General features: G+C 56.9%; 1 protein-coding gene across 2 annotated transcripts in view; it reads left to right on the forward strand.

The window, feature by feature from the left end:
- PDE2A (phosphodiesterase 2A) overlaps positions 1–23,463 on the forward strand; it is a 90,822-nt gene that overhangs the window by 19,794 nt on the left and 47,565 nt on the right. The window contains exons 2-3 of one of the 2 annotated variants that reach the window (XM_032853183.1): positions 7,512–7,587; positions 18,640–18,701. In XM_032853183.1, coding sequence (XP_032709074.1) covers positions 7,569–7,587; positions 18,640–18,701 — 81 coding nt within the window. In that variant the 5' untranslated portion in view covers positions 7,512–7,568. The remainder of the gene's footprint in view (positions 1–7,511; positions 7,588–18,639; positions 18,702–23,463) is intronic. The other variant, XM_032853182.1, reaches the window with a different exon arrangement.

Genomic DNA, 23,463 nt, shown 5'->3' on the forward strand with positions numbered 1-23,463 from the left:
AACCAAGTGTGCCCGGCACTTAGAAGGTAGTCCCTGATGGCAGTCCTTCCCTTCTCCTTTAAAGTTGCCTGAGATTTAATTAGCAGAGAGGAGGGCGATGGACAGCCGTGTTAGCAAGAGGGCAGAGGAATGCACCTCAAGTGTGCAGGGGTTCGCTGGGGCCCCTCTCTCTTACCTGGTATTCACAGAGACTAAAGCCCCCAGACCAGCAGGCTCTGAGGGTCATGGAGACCCTAGCCGAGTTCTAGCTTGTCAGACAGTTAGAATAACGGGGTCCTGAACTCCCATCCTCCTCACTGAACCTGCACCCCTTCATTAAGCTCTACCCCCCCTGCACTCTCAGGACTCCAGGCTCTTGCATGCATAGAATCTAAAAAGCACAGACTCTTGAAATAAAGGGACTTATAATAGAGGCTTGATTTTCTTAGAACACAAAGCTCTGGGTGTTCTTGGAACCTCAAAGCCACAGACAGGAGCCTCCCTCTATGATTGTTTCTGCACTGGCAGGGAGTTTTCAGAACCCGGGGCCTTGAGTCCCTGTTTCTTAGACTTTCTTGTGCCTTGGTATCTCTCATGGGCTTAGCTCTGAGCAACCCTGGTGTGTGTTGGGGCCGTTGCTGGGGTCAGTGACCGACGGCAGCCTGAGATCCCTTTGGAGCAGGGCCAGCCCAGGAAGAGACGGCAGAGGAAGCTGGTGGGCTGCAGCTGTCCAGGCGGGGCTGGATGGGAGTCTGGGCAGCCACCCTTGGCCCGGGACCAGCCTGCCCTCCTCTATCTACCCAGCCTTTGAGTCAGGGCTCAGGAGGAAGCATTTCCACATGGCACTCCTAGGGCTGGAGTCAGAACATTCTTCATGGTCCCTAAGACTGGAAGGAAGGATGCTCCAGTGAGGGAGACGGGTGTGAGTAGGGGTGTGGGGGATGAGGGTGGGGGCTCAGTGAGGGGGGTGGAGCTTAATGAAGGGGTGCAGTTTCAGTGAGGAGGATGGGAGTTCAGTGAGGGGATGGGGCCTGGTGAGGGGGCGGGGTTCAGTGAAGACGTGGGGCTCAGTGAGGGGCGGGACTCAGGGGTGGAGCTCAGTGAGGGGGTGGGGCTCAGTGGAGGTTGCCGAGGAGTTTCTTGGCACTGCGCTGTCTCCGCACCACCCCAGGCTCTAGAGGATGGTGGTTGAGGTTAGGGGAGTCTGAGCACCTTAAACCCATTTGTCTTTCCCTGGTGTAGGCTGAGAGCCAAGAGCTCCTTTTCCTATCTCTTCCCAAAGCTGGAAAGATTGGGAGAGCTGCTGGGAAAGCTGGGATCTGCCTCTCCTTTCGCTCATCTTCGTTCCTGGTTTCCATGGGAATCGTGGCTCAGGATGATCAGGGTTTAACAGGATGGTGCTGTGGGAGGAGTCAGCACCAGGCAGAGCCACCGCACAAAGGAAGGAGTTGGCTGCTAAGAAAGTGAGCTCCCTGTCCCTGGGAGTGTGAGAGCAGAGCCTAGATCACCAGTCAGGGTGACTTTAGAAAGGGGCTCAGATGAAGGAAGGCTGTGGGGAGGCCTCTTCCCTGGGACATGTAGGCTTTGTGTGATTGGCCCAGATGGCCCAATCTTCCAGACATCCTTGTGCCTGTTGAGGGGGCCACGACACCTTGGGCTCTGCCCCCACATCCACCCTGCGTTCTTACTCTGTGCTTGGCCCTGAGCTGGACATGTACACGTGGACCTGAATCAGACCCATCTCTTCATGGAGGGGCAACAGGTCCAACTGGGGAGGCACACAGGGAAACAGATACGGTTGGGCAAATCTTATGTAAGGGAGCAGACCAGGCTGGAAGGAAGATTCTACCACTGATTTACGAAGTCACAGATTTCTTTTTGAGCAGTTCCTCTGGGTTGAGCCTTGTTCTAGGTGCTGGGGTCACAGCGATGAATGAAAAAGAAAGAGTCCCATTCCCTGGAGGGGACAGCACAGTGGGAAGGCTGAACACCTGGCAAAGCACAGGGAGATGGCGAGTGCTGGTTGGTGGATCTGGAAGCTGTGAGGAGTGTGGCCAGAAGGCAGCATAGGTGTGGCCTGCAAGGAAGTCTGTTCGGTGGTGGGGGTTAAGGACCTTGAAGGGCTCCAGCTTTGTCCAGCAGGCAATTAGGAGCCATTGAGTGTGGGTGAGGCTGCAGAAAAGACTACTCCAGCAGGTATGGGCCTTGGGTAGGAGGCACAGTGGTCCCTGAAGGAAGCCCTGGGGCAGACATGCCCACCTATGCCTCTGTGTGTAGGAGTCATGTGAGCATGTGTGTAGGTATAGGAAAGAGAGAGAGAGAGAGAGAGAGAGAAAGAGAGAGTGTGTGTGTGTGTGCGGTAGGAGTATGTGTGTATCTGTGGGAAGATGGTGAGTGTGTGTGTGATTATGGTGTCCCAGGGAGGCCTTGTGTGGTGGTAGAAGCATCTTGGGGTTTGCAGATGATAAGGAGAAGATACTAAGTCCTAACATGTGCAAAGGCCTGAGTCCCGTGAACCTCAGCCCAGATGTGAGACTACAGGCCTAGGCTAGTCTGGGCCAGAATCCTGTGGGTTCCCTTAACTCTCTAGGGTCATGGACCTGGCCATCTGCTGCAGACAAATGTGTATACAAATAACATGGAAATGGATGAGACTTCGGCTGACTCCTCCCCATCCTCAGATTCCCCTGGGCTTGAGTTTGCTCGGCCTGTGCTCTTCCCCACTCAGCTGCTCCCAGGGCTCTGGGAGCAGGACCTTTTCATCCAGAGCCAAAATCCGTATTTTCCCAGCACCTCCCTGTGGCCGGATCCTTTCTCTGTGAGGGCTACCCCTACATCTGGGGCCATAGCCAAGGGACAAACAGAGCTGACCTGGGCTGGTGGCCTTGGCAGTGCCTCTTGTTAGGTGTAAATTTGAATACATGCATACTCACACACTTGCACACATATTCACACGTAAATGCATGTTTTTGATATGTGGACACTCGTGCACACCTACAACTGTCCACATATGCCTACATGTGTACGTACACACTTGCACCTGCACACATAGACCTGTGTGCACACACATACATATACGCACGTTCCATAGACACACACGCACACAGACACACACACTCAGCTATACCATGGAAGCATCACACAGCCTCACAAAAAAATAAACTGACAAACCTGTAGTCATACTCTCTCCTGCCTTCACCCACACCATGCTCACAGGCCTGGGTGTTAGGCCTTACACACCTGCACACACACACACACACAGGTACCTAAGGGCGGCTTATACCCATGCTCTCGCCAGAGCTGAAGCATGCAGGACAGGCTATAGATGGACACAGAACCTGCAGGGATGTCACCTCCTCCAGGCACTTCTTAGATTGTCCCTTTGCAGGGCCCCTAGGATGGTAGAGTCCCTCGGCTCCATGCCCAAGTCACGGAAAGACTGAGTCATACACACTGTCTCCTGAGGAGCCTGCCACACTGGGATCTGGACCTTGTTCACGGTCCTTGGGTCTGGCATGCCCACGCAGGCCTGTCTGCCCAAGAAAGCTGCTCTGTGCCCAACTAGGCCTACCTGGATGCTGCCTCCCTCCACCTGAGCTGCCCGAGCCCTCAGTGAGAACCAGGCTCACTTTTCTGAGCCGTCTGAGAGCCAGACCTTGCCTGAAGTCCCCCAGTATGTCCGGGCAGGCTTCCTTCAGATTTGAACTTGGGCTTCCAGGAGTCTGACCACAGTTAGCAGCCACAGGAGGGAGGCATGTCAGACACCAGACAGGCTCGTGGAAGTAGGACATGTGGGCATGGGGGGTGAGAGCAGATTGGGGGTCCGTTGGGGATTAGCTGGAGGGATGGCCAGCAGGAAAGTCCACTCTCCTGGCCCAGGTAAGGAAGTGTTTTGTGAACACGGTGGCCCACAGCGGTGTCAATATCATCAGGAACAACAAAGACCTGGTTTCTGGACAGGGCCTGAGGTCTGGGGGGCCTGGTACCCAGGTTGACAAGCTGTGGGCTGAGTCACTTTTTCCTAAAAATACTCAGTAGCTGGGCCATGGGGCAGTTAGAGTGGCCCATAAGGTGGGGCAATGAAAAGAAGGGTCTAGAAGGGCTGGGGCAGGCATTCCTGGGGCCGGGCTTCCTTGTGACTGAGACGGGCAGAGGGTTCAGGGACTGGGAGCATAGAACCCTCAGTCACTGCATTGTTGGGGGCAAAAGGAGAGGTGGGAAAATCTGTTTTTCTCACATGCTTTTCTTCAAGATGTGGAGCATGAATTTAGGGCACAGATTGGAGCCAGATGGGCCGGGTTTGAATTTTGGCTCCATTACTTACTAACTGTGTGACTGTGGACAAGTTACTTGGTCTCTCTGTGCCTCAGAGTCTGTATCTGTAAAATGTGGCTAATAACAGATCTGACCTTATATTGTTCCTGAGGCACTGAACTGGGAGGCTCATAGTAAGTATTGGAAATAAATGTTAAAGCCCCTTGGACACACAGTCCCCCAGCTCCAGATATAAACCCTCAGGCCATAGGGGTCAGCCCGTCCCTCAATTTCATGGGACTGAGGTGAGCCAGGAACAGTGTGTATCTCATCCTGGCGGCAAATTAGAATCACCTGGGAACATTTAAAAGTACCTGAGGTGGGGGAGTCGCAGGCATGAGCCAGCGTGAGAACCCAACACAGAATCACAGAATGAAGAGCTGGCAGTCAGGGATCCATGGGGGGAATGAAGGAGTTCTAGCCTTGGAGGAAGAGTCCCTTCCTGGCAATGAGGGCTTGGGCATGGCCTGCCACTCTGCCATCTCAAGGAGCCTGGGCTGCCTCTCCTGGGAGCGGGCTGGATGAAGATTTTCAAGGATTACATGGCGGGATGTTTTCGAAAAAGCCTCTGTATCCTGCCAAGCATCAAAAGAAGGAAGTTTGTTTATTAAATCTAGTGTATTAACATTTCACAGATGGGTAAAATGAGGTCCAGAGAGGTTCAGTGGCCTGCTCAGAATCCCACAAGTCTGTGGCAGAGTTAGGATGCAAACCCTCGGAGGAATGCTTGAGTCTGAAGGATTGATGCAGAGTGAATCTGGCTGAGGGAGACACAGAGCATGTACCCGGGGCCCCAGCCACTGAGCTGCAGTATAAGATGGCCAAGGAAGATTTAAGAAATAACCTATTAGGAGGTGAGTGCTGGGAGGTCCTGCCTAGAGCTGAGAGCCCAAGGGATAGTGGCTGTGCTGGGCCAGGGTCGGCACTTGACTGCGGGGTCTGACACGGCTTCCCCTGATGAATAGCTCTGTCCTGTGGCTGTAACAGATAGCCCCTCGGCACCTATGTTCCAGCCAGGCTGTTAAAGCCCAGGACTAACAGGTGCTCAGGGTTTGCCAAGCATTTTATACACTGGGCTCAGACTCAGTCCTTCTGCATAGTCTCTACATTGGTCACCCCCTTTCCAGAGCAGGAAACTGAGGCCAAGAAAGGAAAGGAGGCCTTTATCTGGGCCAGAACCTTTACATCACCTTAGCCCATGCCGATTTCTAGGGTATTAAAAAGTAGGCCACATTGCCCCAATCTGAAGATAAAGTAAAATACATTGACTTGGCCTGGATCACTTAGTGACAGAAAAGCTTTGTACTCCTCCCCACGTTCCCAGACGTGGCTCCCAGGAACGACACAAGAAGGGGGACCCAGAGGACTAAGGTAGCATCAAGGGAAGGCCTCCTGGAGGATGTGGGCCTCTGGTCCCTGAATGATAAGCAGGCTGACAAGATCTGGAGAGCATCAGGGGTAGGGTGGCATGGGCAAGGGTCTAGAGGATGAGTCAGTCACCCATTGAGTACAGGAGGAAGTATAAGTTTAAGGAATGGCGGCAAGAGGTTCAAAGCTGAGAAGATAAGTCAGGGCTAAATTACAGAGGGTCTGCTATGTCAGACTGAAGATTTGGGCTTTCTGGTGTTTGTGGTAGGGAATCTTTAAAGGTGTTTGAGCAGAGGAAGAAGCATGTTCAGAGCTGGGCCTCACAAACAGAGGTAGGAGAAATCCCAGCTTGGAGGGGCCCCCCTGGGCTGATGGGACGAAAAGGGCTCGGTCCAGCCTGTGTCAGGGGCCTGGACTGTGTCCAGGACCGGGCTCAGTGACTCAACGTGGAGGAAATCACTCCTCAGGGAGAAAGGCCCCAGATGAATCAGCCCCATGAGGTGGGGAGGCTGGGGGCTCACTGAGTCACCTTCCAAGTGGTGAAGGGGGTTGTTGCCAAGAAGGGGCCTGCAGTGCAGTGGGAAGGATTCGGATCAGACCACAGCAAGGGCTGTCAGGGGACTCTGGTGGCCTTCCCACCTTTATCCGGGTTGATTATCCTGGCAGTCTTGTGAAAGAGATGGGAAAACTGAGGCCCAGAAAGGGGAGGGAATCTGACCAAGGTCATGCTTCAAGTCGCTGACAAAGGCCAGGTGTAATTCAAAGCACACCCTCCAGTCCAGACACGTTCTACCACCCCAGCCGATTTCACAGCAAGCGGAGGCTAGGAATTGGGTGGGTCCAGCAGGGAGCTAGCCCAGGTGACCCCTCCTCCCTCCGCCTGCCCCCCCACCTTCCTCGCCAAGCAGACGGCAAACAGGGCAGGGCCGCGCTGCCGCGGTAGGACAGCAGAGGGCGCAGAAGCGTCGCGGCTACAGCAGGCGCCAGAGCACAGAGGCCGCTCTGCGGAGAACTGCGCTCCGGACGCGCGGGTCCCACCGGCGGAATGTGGACTGGGTGGCCCCGGCGCCCGCACCCTCCCTGGCTTCCGGGGACGCCTACGCAGACCTGCCTGCCCAGTGCAGGGGGTCCGGGGCCGCTACCCCGCTCTCGAGATGGTGCGCCTGTCCGTGTGTGCGCTCGTGTGTCTGTGCGCACGTGTCCCCCTCACAGATTGGCTACTGCCCCAGGCCTGTCCGTCGCTGGGCGACCTCTATAATTCTCCCCGACTTGAAGAGGAGCCGGCCCGTGGCTCCCTGCATCGGGTCAGCGGCCCCTTCCCCCTCTACCCTCCGCCTTCCGCCCCTCCTGTCACTGCACTGGTCTCTGGCTTGGGGTTCTGGCCGGGCCCCAGGACTTTCTAAGTGGGGGGAGAGGACGTGATCGGACTAGAGAGGGGCTCCGAGAGGCAAGGTAGCGATAGGAGGGGCGAGAGGCCTGAGGAGCGACCGGAAACTGAGAGCTGGCTACCTGGTAGGGGATCCTAATAGCGGACAAGCTGGAAGAGTCTTGAGAGCGGAGAGAAAAGGGAGGTGAGAGCCAGGCGGTGAGGGGGGCCCTGAGGGCGTCCGCAGGTCGGACGAGCCGAGAGGTGCAGCGCGCGGTGGCTGGAGAGTAGGCGGGGCCGCGCGGTCGGGGGGCGGGGAGTGGGCGGGCCGGGGCGGGACCGGGGCGGACCCTCGCGCGGACCCGGCGGAGCTGTCGCGGACGCGCTGACCGAGCGCAGCGGCCGGGCCGGCGGGCGGGCGGGCGGCTGCGAGCATGGTCCTGGTGCTGCACCACATCCTCATCGCTGTTGTCCAATTCCTCAGGCGGGGCCAGCAGGTCTTCCTCAAGCCGGACGAGCCGCCGCCGCCGCCGCCGAAGCCATGCGCCGACAGCCTGCAGGTAGGGGGGCCCCCAGCCCTGGGCACGAGGAGGACGGGGTGTCGGGCGAGCGCTCGGCCGGGTCTTCCAAGGGGCGTGCGGGCACCAGCTCCGTAGTCCACTCTGCCCCAGAACCCTCCTCAAAGTGGGGCCCCCTCCCCTAGCTCTGAATTCCACTCCTGTGCTGGGACTGCAGCCCATACCCGGAGCCCTTGAATCTCCAGCTCACAGTCCAGACCTCACCCCAGACTCTGAACCCCTTTTGGATCTGGGACTCCGCTCCAAGCGCTGAACTCCCAGTCCAGAGTAGGACCCCAGTCCCCACCGAGAGCTCTGTTCAAACCTGGAACCCCCTGCCTTCCAGATGAGTGTATGACCCTGCCCAAACCCCAGAACACCCACCATACATACATACATACATATCTATACATCTATATATCTATATAGATGTATAGATATATATATCTGGAGTCCAATATCTATATATCTATATCTATATCTATAGATATATATATACCTGGAGTCCGATATCTATCTATCTATCTATCTATAGATAGATAGATAGATAGATATCGGACTGCAGGTACACCCAGAACACCTGAACCCCCAGCTCTCAACCAAGACCTCTGTCAGAGCTGGAGACTCACCCCAAGCCCCTGCACCTCTATTCCACAGCCTCATCTGTGCCCCCCACCCAGATTCCCACTCAAACATCTGGTCTTCAGTCCTCACCTGGGACTCTACCCCAGGGTCCAAACACCTCTTTCTATCACTGCTTCTCTTTCTCTGCAGGACCCCCTTCCACCTGGTTCCTGCTTTCCTACCCTTCCTCCCTCCTTTGTAAGAGGTCCTCTAGTCTTTTAGGGGTCTCACCCTCTCCTCTTGTTTCTCTCTGGTGTGGTGGTCCCACTTTACTCTCTGGTTTCTCCTCTGCCTTCTCTGAGTCTTTTTGGGCATTTTCTCTCTCTACCCCTCTGTTTCTCTCTTTTGGTCCCTTTTGCCCATATTCATCTCTCTCAGTCTGTCCATCACCCCACCCCCTCCATTTCTCTAGGTCTCTATCTTTGTTCTAGGGTCTCACCCTGTGATCATCCCTTCCCCATATATCTGCCTCTGCTTTGGGGTGAGGAATGGGTAGACTCAGAATATGGGGCCAGTGTCCCCAGGACCTCTGCCTGCCCCATGTTGTCAGGCATGGCATGGTGTGGGCGCTGGTCGTAGGGACTAAACATGGAGAATACAGCCCTTGGGCGGTGCCCAGGGATCTAAGGTAGGTGGGGACTATGTGTGGAGTCCTGGGGTTCATAACTTATAACCCCCCATCCCCACTGTCCTGGTCTTGATTGGGGTCAGGTAGGGGCTTGGGATGGAGGAACGATGGGGGAGTAGACTGCAATCTGGAGCCAGGGACCTGTGGTGGGAGGTTTCTGGGGCTGGGTGAGTCTGGGGTGTATGTGTGTTTGTGTAGGCTGGGCCACGTTTCATGTGTTGGGTGTGCCTCGTGTGTGATCATATGTGATGTGTCATGAAGTATTGTGTGTGGCATCACCAATGCGATAATTTGGGGGGGACTCATGGGGGTTTCCGGTGTGTGTGAAGATGGTGTGTATGGCATTGCCTGTCGTGTGCAGCTAGGAGGGCTGTGTTGTGAGTGTGGAGTGGACGATGTATGCACGAGTGTTGTGTGTCCAGGGAACATGTGTGTATGCGGTGTGTCTGTCTCCATGGGGTGGAGTTGTAGGGTGAGCCTGCATGGGGGGGTTTTGTGGGTGGTTGCGTATGTTCTCGGCTGTTGTGTGTAGCCAGGAAAAGCCACTGTGGGGGCCTGATGGAGGGATTTGTTGGGCACCTTGGTGGAGGGGAGTGAGGGTGGGGGAGCTGTGTGTGGGCCCGAGTGTGTTCGCAGCCTAGGCGGCTCAGAGTCACTGTGGTACACCCTGGGCTTGCTTGGGAAATGTATTTGGACCCAGGGGCTGGTGTTTGAGTGTCATGTGTCTGTGATGGCCATGTGTGCCCCTCTGGGTAGGGAAGGGTGCAGCAGCTAGGACCGAGGGGTCCAAGGCCAGGGGCTCGTCGGCTAAGTGTGTGTGTGTGTGTCCGTGTGTCCATGTGCACGTGGGCAGCAGGAGGCGATGTGCCGGCAGGCTTGTCTCTGCCACAGGTCCGCATGTGTCCACAAATGTGTGACACTAGGTGTGCACGTCATCTATGCAGGGTGTGTCTCCATGTCTAGATAGTGTGTGTGTTGAATTTAATTGGATGTGTGTGTGTCTGTGGTTGGGGAGGTGAGTGTGGGGTGTGTGAGGCGCGTGGTGGGAGCTTGAGTGTGTGATGTGAAGTGTGGGTGTGTGAGCTGTATGACTTCTCAGTGTGACATGTGGATTATGTGATCTTTTCTCTCTGTGAGTTTATGTGCGGTGTGTGGTGAGGGGTGTGTGAAGGGTGTTGGTGAGCTAATGGTGTGTGTGTGGAGGGGTAGGCAGTGTTGAGAGCTGTGGAGTGTGCGTCAGGGGGCAAGGAAGTGTGTGCTCAAGGTGTGTGGGGGTGAGGAATGAGATATGTAATGTTTGGGCTGTGTGGAATCCAGCAGGTGTCCCATAAATGTTTGTGGAATGATGTGTGTGTGCAGGGAGGACTTGGCTGCCATCCTGTCCTTGCTTCCCTCCCAATTAGGTCCCCAGAGATCCCCAGTGACGTTCTGTCATGGCCCACCCCAAGCTAAGCTGCCTCTACCCTTTGCCCTTCATCCTCTTCACGTTGACCAAGGCCTTTGTCTTGGGTTTCCGGTGGAGCAGGCTCTGGACAGGCAGGCGGCGGGTGATGTCGTGGTCTGGGAAGCTTTGTTCCCTTTGGGTCTGTGTTGTGTTTTAGGCTGGGCTTTGGAGGAGGGCGGAGAAAGGATACACGTGTTGTAGGCTCACTGTGTTTACTACTCCCTCACAATGTGCCGCAGTGGGGAGGGGTTCAGGCCCAAGCTGTGGGGCCTGGGTTGTATCCCGAGGGGTGCCTCCTTGGCTCAAAAGCAGCTTGGACTGGGCATGGCACTGGGTGAATTTGCCAACTGTGAGGTCTTCGTCCAATGGGTGGCACAGTAGCCTTTCTGGCTCACATCATCTCTGGGGTGCCAAGCATCCGGGAGCTCCCTTCTGCATGCCAGCCTGTCCTTTTCTCTTCTCCATGTGGCCCTCAAGGAGTGTCCCTGGGCTGGGATTCAACCAGGAAGGCCTTAATCTATCTCCTCTTCTTGACCTCACATCTGTCCTCACAGAGACCCTTATCTGAAAAAGGAAGTCTGGTTACACTTTGGGGACCCTCTAGTCTGATAGGGGAGATGCCAGTCAGTAGGAGGACCCAGGTCAAACCCTCCAGAGAAAGCAATGGAGAAGACTTAGCAAGTGGCCTGCTGACAGGTATTTGGGAAGAAGAAAGGCCAGGCCTCCTGACAGTTGGAAGACCTAGACGACCAGAGTCATCAGCGGAGGGGATTGGGGCACCACCTCAGTATCACCTTCCAAAAGGTTCCCTGCTGTGAGTGGGCTTAAGCTGGGCCTGGAAGCGGGTGTTGAGTAAGCAGAGAAGTGTGGCTTGGGGCTGAGGAAGATTCTGGGTCAACCGGAAAAAAGGATCTTGAGGGCAGTTGATCCTTCCCAAGCAGTCCTGTCTGGCTTTGGAGGGCCATCCCTGGGCCTCCAGCCTTCTCAGGCTTTCACATCACCTCTTCCCACCCACCTTGTGTTCAGCCAAAATGACTGTCATTGTCACCATCATTTGTTAGGCGGCTCTTTGCAGATCCCAGGCTCCTTTCACAGGGGTCTCATTTAACAGATGAACTCGTTCGCTTGGCTACAGCATTTACTGTGCACCTGCTATGCACCAGGCAGGCCCAGTTTGACACAGCAGGGCCCAAATAGGTTTCCTGGGGCTCCCACCTCCCGTGCTGGAGAAAGCCCATCTTGCCAGTCCAGCCACACTGTCAGCCCCCTAAGCCCTGGGCACACAACCCTCCAGTCTGTTTCCCCAGCCGGACGTTTGCACTTGGTTCTGGGAGGCTCCAGGCATGCACCCCATGGTAGTAGGCTCTGGCTCCCAATCAGAACACAAGCTCTTCGGAGACTGGGCTAAGTCTACCCATCCCGCACGTCCTGAGCTGGGCTCGACAGAGTCCAGATGGCCACGTCAATCATCAGATGGTCATCACCCCCTGTCGGGCTGGCAGCCCATCTGCCATCTAGAGAAACCGAGGCCCAGAGCAGGGAGGGGACTCCAGACAAGTCTCTTCTTTAGACCCTCCTTTCACCAGTGTTACCAGAGACCAGACGGGTTGGGGGAACGTGCCCAGGTTTCACAATAAGGTGACAGGACACAGAAATTCTGTATTTCCCAGAACACAGCTCCACTGGTCACTGGGCTGGGCTCCAGCCCCGCACCATGCTGCTCCCTGGCTGGCCTCCGTGCTGCCTGTGGCGTGTAAACGATTATTAATGACCCCCCTGGCCAGGAGACAGGAAACGTTTCCCAGCCACAGCTGGGGACATGCTCCCGGCCAGCCTCCGCCCTCCACACCCACCCTGCCCCTGGGGTCAACATGAATGTTATCTCCACGCTGCCCCAGCTTTCCCTGCTCCTCCTGCCCAACCCCCGGGCAGCTTTTTCCTTTCCAGGTCCATGGACAAGAAGAGACAGAGCTTTCTCTTCCATGTCTCTGGCTTACCACTTTCTCCAACTTGATTCAGCTCTACCTTTTTCCCCGCCTCAGACCAGCCAGAAGCAGTCCTTCTCCTGGAGGGCTTTTCTGAATGCACTGCTAGGCCCGCCAGTGGCCCTGTCCTGGGCCCTGACCATCAACTCTCGCTCCTGCAGACTTTGTTCGCACTCTGCTGGTCCTCTGTCTGGGCTGGGGACTTCCTGTGACCTGTCCTCAATTGTTATCTTAAGACTGACACTTGGAGGATTCTCCCAGATGCCTCCTCCAGAAGAACCCAGCCCAACCTGGGGACTCTGACTTACTCTGAGCATCCCAGCCTGCCTATCCAGGCCACACACTATGTACTGCCAGGCCTTCATAGGTGGACATTCAGTGAGTACCTACTACATGCCCCACAGAGACAGGAGGTAAAGATGAGCACAAGGTGGGCTTTAAGGCTCTGTCACACACAGGACCACGTCTGAGCCACAGTGCATCTGTCCTATGGCCCCTCGGTGGACCTAGGTACCAGGGCTGACAGTGGGCAGATAATGTGGTGGAGGCAGGGGCCCAAAGACCAATGTGGGGAGGGCAGTGTGGGGAGGGCAATGCTGGAGAGACTGGGGGGTCATGATGGGACAGAGCAGTGACCCCTGATTCAGCCCAGAGTGGGAGGGAGGGCAAGCTGGGGAGTTTCCAGGAGGAAACATATCTAATCTGAGAGCTAAGAGATGAGCTAGGAGAAAGTTCTGGACAGAGAGAAAGAGTGAATGGCAAATGTGACATCTTGCTGGTGACAGAGGGAGAGAAGTATGTTTCTACAGTTCTGTGGATCCTGGACTGCCCGGGCTCTGAGGCCCAGGGTGGTGTGTGTGTGTGTGTGTGTGTGTGTGTGTGTCTGTGTGTGTGTATGTGTGTGTGTAGCTGGGGACGAGACTGGTGAGGTCGGCAGGGACAAATTGTGCAGGACTTATAAGTGAAGAGATTTGGACTTTTTTCCAGAAGGAACTGGGCACTAAGGGGGAGAGTTGAAAGCAGGGCAGGGACTGCTCAGATCTGCTTGTTAAGAAAGCCTCTGGGTCACGGGGTGGAGAGCACACTGAAGTGGTGAGGCTGGCACAGTATGGTCCAGAGAAGACCAATGAGGCTGGGGCAGGAAGAGGCAGAGGATGGAGGGGAGGAGACAGACCCTTGAGGGTGGAAGAGGGAGCCACTCGGCTGTGGAGGTACAGAGAGAAAGAGAGGAAACGCTGCCCAGGGTGTCTAGGCCAGCTCTCGAGAGAAGACAGGGCATGAGGGCAGATGCCTGGGCCTGTGTCAGGGCCCTCTAAGGTCTGAAAGGTCTCAGGAAGGGTGTCCCAGGTCAGGAGCTTTGAGGCTAAGAAGAGACCAGGAGAACTGGACCCTGCTCCCGGCTCCTGTGCCCTCTCCTGTGGCGTGGAGACTCAGGAACTGCCCTGGGCAAAGAGTGTTCGGAATTCAAAAATTAAAACAATCTGTGAAACGTAATATTTAATAAAATTCAAATCCAAAATGTGTGAGTACATTCCAAAATGAATTAAAATGTAAATTTATGAAAATGCTAAACCTAACCGATGATTCTAGTATCAATTGTAAGCCTCAGTCGCTTCCCTCCACTTTGGACACAACTCCCCGGAAGCCGCTGCCTCAGGTGTGACTGACCCCCACAGCAGCTCCAGGACCTTCCAGACTTGAGTTCAGGGTCCTGCCTGCAGGGAGCCCGCCCTCTTTCTGGTGGCTTCAGGTGACAGGCATTTTGCTTTTCCTGTGCGCACCCCCACCAGGGAGTTAGCCCTTGAAATCTCCCATCTGTGGTTGTGTTTATTGGGGGGCCATGGAGGAGGGAAGGGTGCCAGGGGTTGGGGTATCGGCTACAGTGCCCAGTGGGGTGGGGTGGGGGCACAGGGAGACTTGGGGAGAGCCGGGAGGGGGCATGAGGGGAAGGGAGCAAAAATGAAAGAGCAGCACCACTCCAGCGTGAACACGGTGTCCTACTGTAAATGTGACGCCATTTCGGGAACTCCCTGATGTTATGGTCCCATCTTGCAGTCTTGGGGTGGGCATTGCTTGGCTCACACTCTGCTCGTCTTGCACCATTTTCTGGGCTTCATTTTCTCACCTGGGAAAGGAGGAAGTAGGGGCCTTTTCCACCAAGGCATGCATGAGCTCTGGCTCTGGGTGTGCATGACTCTAAGGACCCGGTGTTGGCGCTCTGTGGGTTTCTAGCCTTCCCCGGCACTTAGCTTCCAGCCGGAGCTGTATGGAAGCGTGGTTGTGTGATTCCGACATTCTGGGACTGAAGTTGCTGAGACTCCAGGAGCCGGATAGGCAGGCATTCTGTGAATCCAGGATTCTAGGATTTGATGATTTGATGATTCAATGATTCTAAATGGGGCTGCTGGGAAGAGCTGCAGCCACCTGCCTCGTTAATGTTGATGTTAGGTTATTAAAAACATAACGAGAAGCAATGGAGAGAGCTCGGGATGGAGGGTGGCCCCGCCCCTGGGGAGTGGGGGAGGGGAGGAGGGGCCCAGCCCGGTGCTGGGGGAAGGAGACCTTCTCCTGCCTGGGGCATGGGTGACGGGTGACAGGACCAGGGGGGATTCTCCCACCACAACAGAAGCCACATCTGTGCACGTGTGAGAGCCGCTGCTCCCTAAGCTTGCAAGAGAAGGGGTCATTTCCTTCATCCCCCTGCCTCTGTTCTTCAGCTATTTCAGACCATGGCAGGGAGAGGAGTGCCCTTTCCTCCCAGCCCCTAAAGTCTCTGGGCAGAAGTGTCCACAGACAGCAGAGGAAAGAGGCCTGCTACACCGCCTACCCCCCCGCCTGGCCAGCCCCGGCCTGAGGGGGAAAACAGGACATGAACACTTCCTGGACACGGACGTGGAAATGCACGAACCCCTGTTTGTGAGGGCCCCGAGCACAAAGGGCCTCCGACCAGGGCAGAGGCCAGGGCAGCCAGAGGAGGCGGGTGGGCGCTGGCCAGGGACCTACTGGCAACTCTGGAGGGAGGACCCTTCTTCTGCTCTGGAGGTGGCTGTGGGAAGGGCTTGAGGAAGGGAGGTCCCAGGCCAGGGGGCCTGGATGACCAGTGGGTGCTCCCCTGGGACCCAGGCCCAGGGCCCAGCCTGGCAGGAGGCCAGGCCATTTGCCTACCGGCTTGCTTGGGTTACGCACGTGTCTCGGCACTTACACCAGGGTTGGTGGGGGTGGGGAGCCCTGGAGGCAGGAGAGAAGGATCTTTGGCCTCTGGAGAGCTCATTCCAGCTGGGTTCCTCAGAAGCCTGGGACCAGCTGTCTGGGTCTCAGCCTGAGTCTCAGTGATCAGATCAGGTGAGGGAGGTCAGGAGCTGGCCCAGCTCACACAGCACAGCAGGGTCTGAACCCCAGCTTCCCGACTCCCCATGCTGGGTGCTCCCCTTTGTCTGCAGCTTCTGCCTTTCCCCTGGAGCATCTCAGGAACAGGAGCTGAGGCAGGACACCTGTTAGGGGGCAGAGCCCTTATCTGAGAGCTCCTCCATCTTTCTCCTCCCACAGGCCAGAAGGCAAGTAAGGTGATGACAGTGGCTCTCTGCTATCCCCAAGTGTCTATTGTCCACCACCTCCTGTCTTGGTCCGAGGATAGGGTCTCCAGCTGCCCGATCCACAAGGAGCCTCCTGGTTCTCCTGTCCCTTCACTGAGCCTCTCTTTCACCCCGCAAGTCTCCCCCTCTGGCTGGCTGTATGTGTCAGTCTCTTTCCAAAGATTGTTAGGCTTGGATGAGCCCCAGGAGATCATCAGATCCCATGCTTTCATTCTCCAGATGAGGAAAGTAGCTCAGAGAGGGGAAGGTCATGCCACACGGGCACAGCAGACTGTGGCTGGGCCCATATCACAGAAGCACACTGGCCTCTGTGTCAGGCAGCTACGATGAGTCCTGAGGTTATGATCAGCTGGCAGCTTCTCTCTTCAGCCCTGAGCTGTCCTCCCTCTTCTTGGCCCAGATTACTCTCTTGTCTGCCACTGTGCCAGCTGCCTAGCTGACACCTACCTTGGGCAGACCCTGCCCTTGGGACACAGACCAGGTGGAAACCTGTGTCTCATAGTTAGGAGACTGTCCTGGAACCTGGTGTTCTCTTCTCACGAGGCACCACACGCCTCCGCTCAGAAGCCCTCCAGGACTTCTCTGCAGACTGTCTCCCTCTCACTAGCCTCTTTGTGACAAGTGGGTTCTGTAATTCGAGGTTTCTCCCCTGTGACAGTCAGATCATGGGTGAGTCTCCTCCTAGTCCTAAAGCCCTTCCTTCGGTGTCCCTTCCTTCTGTCTCTAGGAGGGGCTCAGCTTCCTGTGGCTGGGGTGGGGAGAGCCCTGAGGTCCCCAGAGGACAGTGGGACAATGGGGAGGCGGTGACAGATGAGACATTATGTCCTCCCCAAAGCAGGCTCCACCCTCCCCTAACCTCCTGGCTGGTGTCTGGGGCACAGCCCTGGCTTGTGGGACCACAAGGGTCCTGGCCTTGACCTCTCAGTGTAGAGGTCAGAGGGTCAGAGTCCTGACCGCACTCAGCAGTTCTCTAAGTGGAGGCTGTGGAGCCCAGGTCCCCAGCAGCCCAGCAGCTTTGTAATGGGTGCTGCAGAACCCCAGGGCGGGTGAGCCGGACTGGCCCGCCTGTGGGGTGGGCAGGAGGGTGGCAAACACTGAGGCAGGGTGGGATTATGGAGGAACTGTGAATGCCTACCTTCCCATGCTGGAAGCTGGTGATGGGGAGCCAAAGAGCACGGGCAGGGGCTTCTCCAGAGAGCGGTAGGGAGGCCAGAGGTGTTCGGAGAATCACAGCTAGCACTGCCTCCTGTCAGGGAAGGAGGGGCTAGCCCGGGGCAGCACAGTGGGTGGACCACTGGAGACCTGGGTGGAAAGGAAGGCTGAGGACTGTAGACAAAGGGACGGGCTTGGGGTTAGGTATTTAGCTCGGCCCTCGTCATTTCCTCCGCCGGACATGGCTGGGTGAGCAAGGTCATCGCACAGAGGGAAGGAACAGGCCGGGACCAAGGCATACCAGGCCCTACAGTAGACTCAGGCACGTGGGTGACCTGGTCACACCCTGGGCTGCCATCAGTCCCCCATCAAAGCCCAGCCATGTGGCCACAGTCACCCTGGGGGATGGCTACATCTAGACCACAGCCCCACACACAGACCCAAGCTTTCTAGGTGGCACTCAGGCTGGGGTATAGACCCTGGCTGAGCAGGGAGAGCCCACAGGACCTGGGGACACCCAGACACCCTGCCACAGCCACACCACAAGCCTCCGCACACCAGGTGCAGCTACTGTCACCCCTATGGTGACCCAAGGAGAGCCATAAATTCCAGCAGTTATGGGCAGGTGTTCTGGGCCTGGGTGAGAAGAGGGGGGCACGAGGCAGGGAATGCAGAACCTCCCCCCACCCCCATGCCAGACTCTGCCCTCCCCCCAGTTCGCTGAGTGCCCAAGGCTGTTTATTTCCTCGCAGGGATGGGTGTCTCATCCCTCTCCCCCTCCCCGTCCCCACCACATGCTTCCAAAGCTGCCAAATCAAATCAGCCCCTGCGCCCGCGCCAGGCTGGCATGGCGGCCAGCAGCTGACTGGAACGAAGCCAGGCTCAGAATATCCCTCCGCCTGTGCCTGTCCGATGGCTGGGTGTACTTATGGGGTGGGGGTGGGGAGGGGCAGCCAGCCCCTGGGCAGCGCCTTGGAGAGGCTGGGCTTTCTCCATGCCACCTGGGCCATAGGCTCCTGGAGAATGAGCGAGTGGCTCCTTGGGGTGGCAGCCAGCCTTTGAGGAACTGTGGCCCCCGGATTGTGGGTGGGGGCAGCAGGATCCCAGAAGACTGGGTGCTAGGAAGGGGCTGGTGGCTCACACATATCATCATGATCACTGCCCTAGCAGGGAGCCCAACCCAGTGAGAGTGTGAACTAGACATTGCAAACCCCATTTTACAGATGGGGAAACCGAGGCTTACAGAGGGGTGGTGAAGTTCCCTGGAGAGAAGTCGACATGGAGGGGGCCTCACAAGGAGTAACAATGTGGTTGTTTCCCCTCCTGAGGAGGCCCCAGCTGAAAGAAGGAGCTCAGCTCTGTTCTCAGAGTAAAAGGCAGAGAATACACCAGTCAATGGTACCCACCTGAAGTAGGGAGTGATATGGGGGTGGGGGGAGAAAGCAGGGCAAAATCAGGCAAGGCTTCCTGAGAAGATTCCCTGAGGAGGCCCCCCCGCGGGCAACAGGAGCCCCTGGGCCTGCTGAGGGCTTGGTGGTGGCAGGGGGCGGGGGGAGGGCCCTTGGGCACGCTGGGGAGAAGGGAAGAAGGCCTGGCAGGCCTCAGCTCCTGGCCTTCTTGTCTCTACAGCCAGCCGGGACCTCCTTGCCCAGGAGCCAGTGCCCCCAGGGAGTATTGCCAGCGGACTGGAGGTGAGAGCTCAGGAGAGGGAGAACTGGGTGGGCTTGGAGGGGTGGGGGCACAGGCTGGGGGTCAGCCTGAGCATTGTCCCCACCCCTAGGAGGACTGGGAGGCTGGAGCTGAATCCCAGCCCTGCCCCCTCCAGCCTAGGGTCGCCCTGCACCTAGATCACCTTCCCTGCCCTATTCCTGCCTGGGGCTCTCTCCCCCTGAGGAGAGATGAAGAGAATTATTTCAAGCCCCTTTCTAGGCCTCCCCACCCTCACCCAACAATTCATTGATTCTCTGCCCTAAGTGTTTTCTGAATTCCTCTCCTCCTCTCCATCCCTGCCCCCTGTCCCAATCCCCCTGGATGGCTCATCGGCTGGCTGCTTTCAGTCACCCCACTCTCTCCATGCAGCTGCCAGAAAGCTCTTCCTAACATGCAAACCTGAACTTGTCCCTTTTCTAAAATCCATGCTTCCCATCCTCCTGCTCCCTCTGCAGCCCCAGCCAGGCCACAGTCCCCTCTTTAACCATCCTGCCTCCCCAGAACCACTCCTGCCGCTCTCTTCTCCCTCAGCTTCCCATATCTTTCTGGACTCAGCTCTAGCCTCCCCTCCTCCGGGAAGCCCTCCCTGTCCCTCTTGCTCCCTCCTCCGAGCTCTCCTGCCCTGGCAGTCAGATGGAACATTCTGATGTCTGTGTCATTAGTACCCTGGTTTCTCTGTTATGCTTCTCTACAGGTCTCCTCTCTGAACTGTGAGCTCCTTAGCCTGGGGACTGTGCCTTTTGCATTCCTGAGTCTCCCACTGCCCTCCAAAGGTTGCCTGGTGAGGGCTCAGGGAGTGCATATCCTTTGAGATGAGGGATGCCCTCTGCAGCCCTGACCATGACTTTGGGGTGCCTCATGCGCATCGGCAGTGCTCAGAGGGACCTTGAGCAGCAGCAACAGGGTGGGCTGGGGACTGGGAAGACTGACACAGAGGAGGGTTGTGTGTCAAATTGCACCAACCACCAGGATCAGCCTGAGCCTACTCTTGGGCCCTGGCCTGGCTGAGAGAAAGGAGACTCCTCTAGGCCAGAAGCTTTAGACACACTTCCTTGTTCAACCCTCACAACCTCCCTGGGAAGCAGGGACTGCTATTATTCTCCTTTTATGGCCAGGGAAGTGGAGACACAGTGGGGTCACACAGTGAGCACACGGGGCAGATCAGAGTGTGGAGCCCACACGTGTTTTGTGCCCAGCCCTCGATCTCTTGCTGCCCTCCAATGAGATGAGAAAGAAGGCGCCCACATGGGGCCTGGTGCATGAGGAGTTCAGCCGGGACACGGGGCCAAGTCCTGAGAATGTCCCTGCAGCTGGGAGCTGGGTGCGGGGCGGGGGTGGGGGTTGGAGCGGGTGGCGCTAGAAAGTCATTATTAATTTATTTATGGTCATGGCATTCCCCACGGGGCAGAGGCTCCCCCCGCCCTCCCCCGAGCCGGGACAGATGGTGTTCCTGGGAGCCTGCAGCATCTCAGCAGCCACGGCCACCTGCCAGGAAAGCCTGTATTTGTCATCTTCCCAGGAAGCCATGAGGGGAGAGGGCTCTGGAGAAGTGGAGACCCTCCTTGGTGCTGGGAACTAGGCCCCAAGGGAAGGAGCCAGGCTTCAGCTCCTTGTGTATACCTCTGGGCCCTGCCCCTTTGCCCAGGTACCTGCCAGCTCAGGTTCGGCCCACCAAGTCCCACCAGGAGGCCTCTGGGGATCGTGCCCATTAGATCCCTTTGCTTCTGTTCTCTCTCCACATTTCCTTTGTCTGGACCTCCTGCTTCCTCCCTCAGAGAGGGAAGGTTTTAGGCTGTGAGGACAAGCTCTGCTGGGAGAGAGTCCTGAGTGCTCCCCAATACAGAAAGGGCAGGACTGGAGAGAGCAGGGGCTGGGGTCAGGTGGGCATGAGTTCAAGTCCTACTTCCATTACTTTCTCGGTGTCCGACCTTGGGCCAGTTCCTTAACCAGCCTGAGCCTCAGTTTCTTCACCTGTCAAAGGGGAGAAGAAGATCCAGCATTAGTGGACCTAATCACTGCTATTGGCCATAATCACAGCAGAGCCTTTGGGACAAGTTACAAAGTATGTGTGAGGCGCCTGGCCCAGCGAGGGAGTTGGTCTCCCTCCCTGCTTCCCGCAAGGGTGAGCTCCTTGGAGCCAGGCCTGGGCTGACGGGGGTGCAGCACGGGGCTGGGCGAGGGCTCGCGGAGCTTCTGGGGGCACGGCGCGTCCTCCTGGTGCTGGCAGCGTGACAGCTGGGGGAGCAGGGCTGCCAGTGCCCATCTCTGGGGCAGGCATCTGCTCAGCACCCCTCTCGGGACGGCTCCCTGGCCCCTGTGCCCACTGGCCAGCTGGGAGGAGGGTTCTTCAGGCTCAGCCTGGAATCCTACTTCAGGGTCAGGCCCGTTGCTCTCTGGGGGGTCAGGGGGAGGCAGTTTGAGTAGTGAACTGAGCACGCTGGGTCCGTGCCCTCTCTGCTGGCTCTCGGAGGCGCTAGCTAGGGCAGGGGCTGAGGGAGAGGCGACACAGACGATGGCACAGGTATCCACACTTAGCACACTAATGTCCTGCCCAGCACTGGCTCCTCGCTTGCTGCCCACAGGATAAGGAGAGACCACAGGCCTTGGCATTGCCAGCCCTGCCTGTTGGGCCCCCACACGTCTGCCTGTTGCTCCCAGATATGGCAGTGCTTACTCCCCAGGGTACCCATTCTTCCTGGCCTCCCTGCCTTTGCTTGCACGGACGCCTTTCTCTGGAACGCCCTTCTCTTCTTTCTCTACCTACTCCCTTCTTAAGCCTCAGATTAGATGTCACCTCCTCTGTGGAGTCCTCTCAGATTGCTCCCTCCACTCAGGTCAAATCAGTCTCTGCTCTTTTCTGGGCACTCACAGCCCCCAAGCTTCCCTGAGCTCACAGTTGGGTGACTTGTTGCCCGTGTGGTTATATATCCTTTGTCACATAGTTATAAATACATGGGGGATAGGAACCAAGGCTGAGTCTCCTTTGTCTCTCCTGGGCCCCCATGAGAGCTGGCACAGGCTTGGTTCATAGTAGGTGCTCAATGAAGTTTCTTGTTTAAATGAGAATGGCTGTGTGAAGGTTGGAGGAGTTCCAAGAAAAGGGCACTTGCTGGATTGGGGGCAGTCTTAGAGACTTCCTGGAGGAGGTGACCTTGGAAATTTGAAGGATGGGGAGGGTCAAGGCCATGAACTGAGGCCAGAAATCAGCTAGGTAGTCAGAGAGGTCCATGTGGTCAGCTTCTGTGGGTACCACATGAGGACAACTAGGCCCAGCCCAGGACTGGGAACAAACAGAGAGAGGAGCTGGAACCTCCCAGAGGAGGCTGCAGGAGGCTGTCTTGGTGCTGAGAAGCCCCTGGATCTCTGACCCTGGGTCCACTTGATCCCACAGTCTGGGGTGAGGCCGAGGCCATCCATGGTGAATAAATGGGTCCAGCATGGTGGCATAGTGATGGGGGGATAGGGACAGGCAGGAGTTGAGGTGGTCCTATAAGGCAAGATTGCCATGGGGGCTAAGAAGGTCTTTGCAAGTGATAAGAGCAGGGTGTACAAGGGCACGTAGATGGGATGCCCTAAGTCTCCGTGAGAGAAGGACCAGCATGTCTGTGGAGCCCAGGAAATGGACGCGGGAGCGTGGGGATGAGGCTGGGAGGGCTGCTTTCCAGGAGGCAGCACTTCCTGGCCTATGTTTAAGATTCTTGAGTGAGTGCTCATAACTGGCAGGGGTGCCAGCCCCCTCCTGGCTTCTGCACATCAGGATTAAGCGGCCTCAGTGATGCCCCATGGCCCCAGAGGAGCTGCCACCAGCAGGTTGGCCACAGCATCTGGCATCTCTCGGGGCCTGGAGTCCCTGCCATCCGGCTGTGCCCAATTGTTGGGCTGCTGGGACTTGGGGCCAGGAAGGTGGTCTCAGCTGCCTCCCAGTCTATCTCTTTGTCTGTCGGTCTGTTCATCTGTCCTCACCCCTGACCAAACGAGGACCAGACGGAGATGGGTGAACATAGGTCCTACAATCAGAGAAGCCTAGTCTAAAGGAGGAGGTGTCAAGTACCAGGGACTCACACCCAGAAAAGACCCAAGCTCAGACTGGGCCAGGCATTGGGCAGACCAAAACCAGGGGGAGGTCCAGCCCCTGTGAGGGCTTGGAATGGAGGCTCAGAGAGAGGCAAAGACTGGTCAGAGGTGCATAGCGGATCTGAGGCAGTGTTGGGGTCGATGCTGTGAGCCCCAGGACAAGGCTCCTCAGGCGGCCCCCGCCCGACCCCGCCCCCCTCCCCGGGCCTGGTCCTTGGCTGTAAACACTGAGAGAACAAGTTCCGTTTCCTGGGAAATATTTATCTCAGGCCGTGTGGGGAGCGTGTGCTGGCCTCCCTGTGTCCTTCCTGCAGGCTGGCCTGGGGCAGGAGGTGAGGGGGCTTGGCAGCCGCCAATGGAGGACAGTCTATGTGGCCTGAAGTCGGGGCCAGGAAGGGAGTGCCCCAGGCTCCTCTTGGAGCCAGAATCTGAAGGCTGTAATGGGGGGAGGGGGAAGGGTAGGAGAGAAACCTGTTTTCTCCAAATCCTACAACACAACCTACCTGTCTCCCATGTTCTTGTCTTTATCCCCAGGCGTGCTGCTGCTTCCCAGTTTCTACCAGCAAGCATTTGCTCCTTTCTGGGGCTCCCACCCGGGTTGCCTTTTCTTCTTTGCCCTCATATTTGCTAGCTCTCAGCTGGCTTCCTCTGGGAAGGCTTTGCTAATTC

The sequence above is a fragment of the Lontra canadensis genome, unplaced genomic scaffold, assembly GCF_010015895.1.
Source record: "Lontra canadensis isolate GAN:19392208 unplaced genomic scaffold, GSC_riverotter_1.0 scaffold7, whole genome shotgun sequence".
Classification (NCBI taxonomy): Eukaryota; Metazoa; Chordata; class Mammalia; order Carnivora; family Mustelidae; genus Lontra; species Lontra canadensis.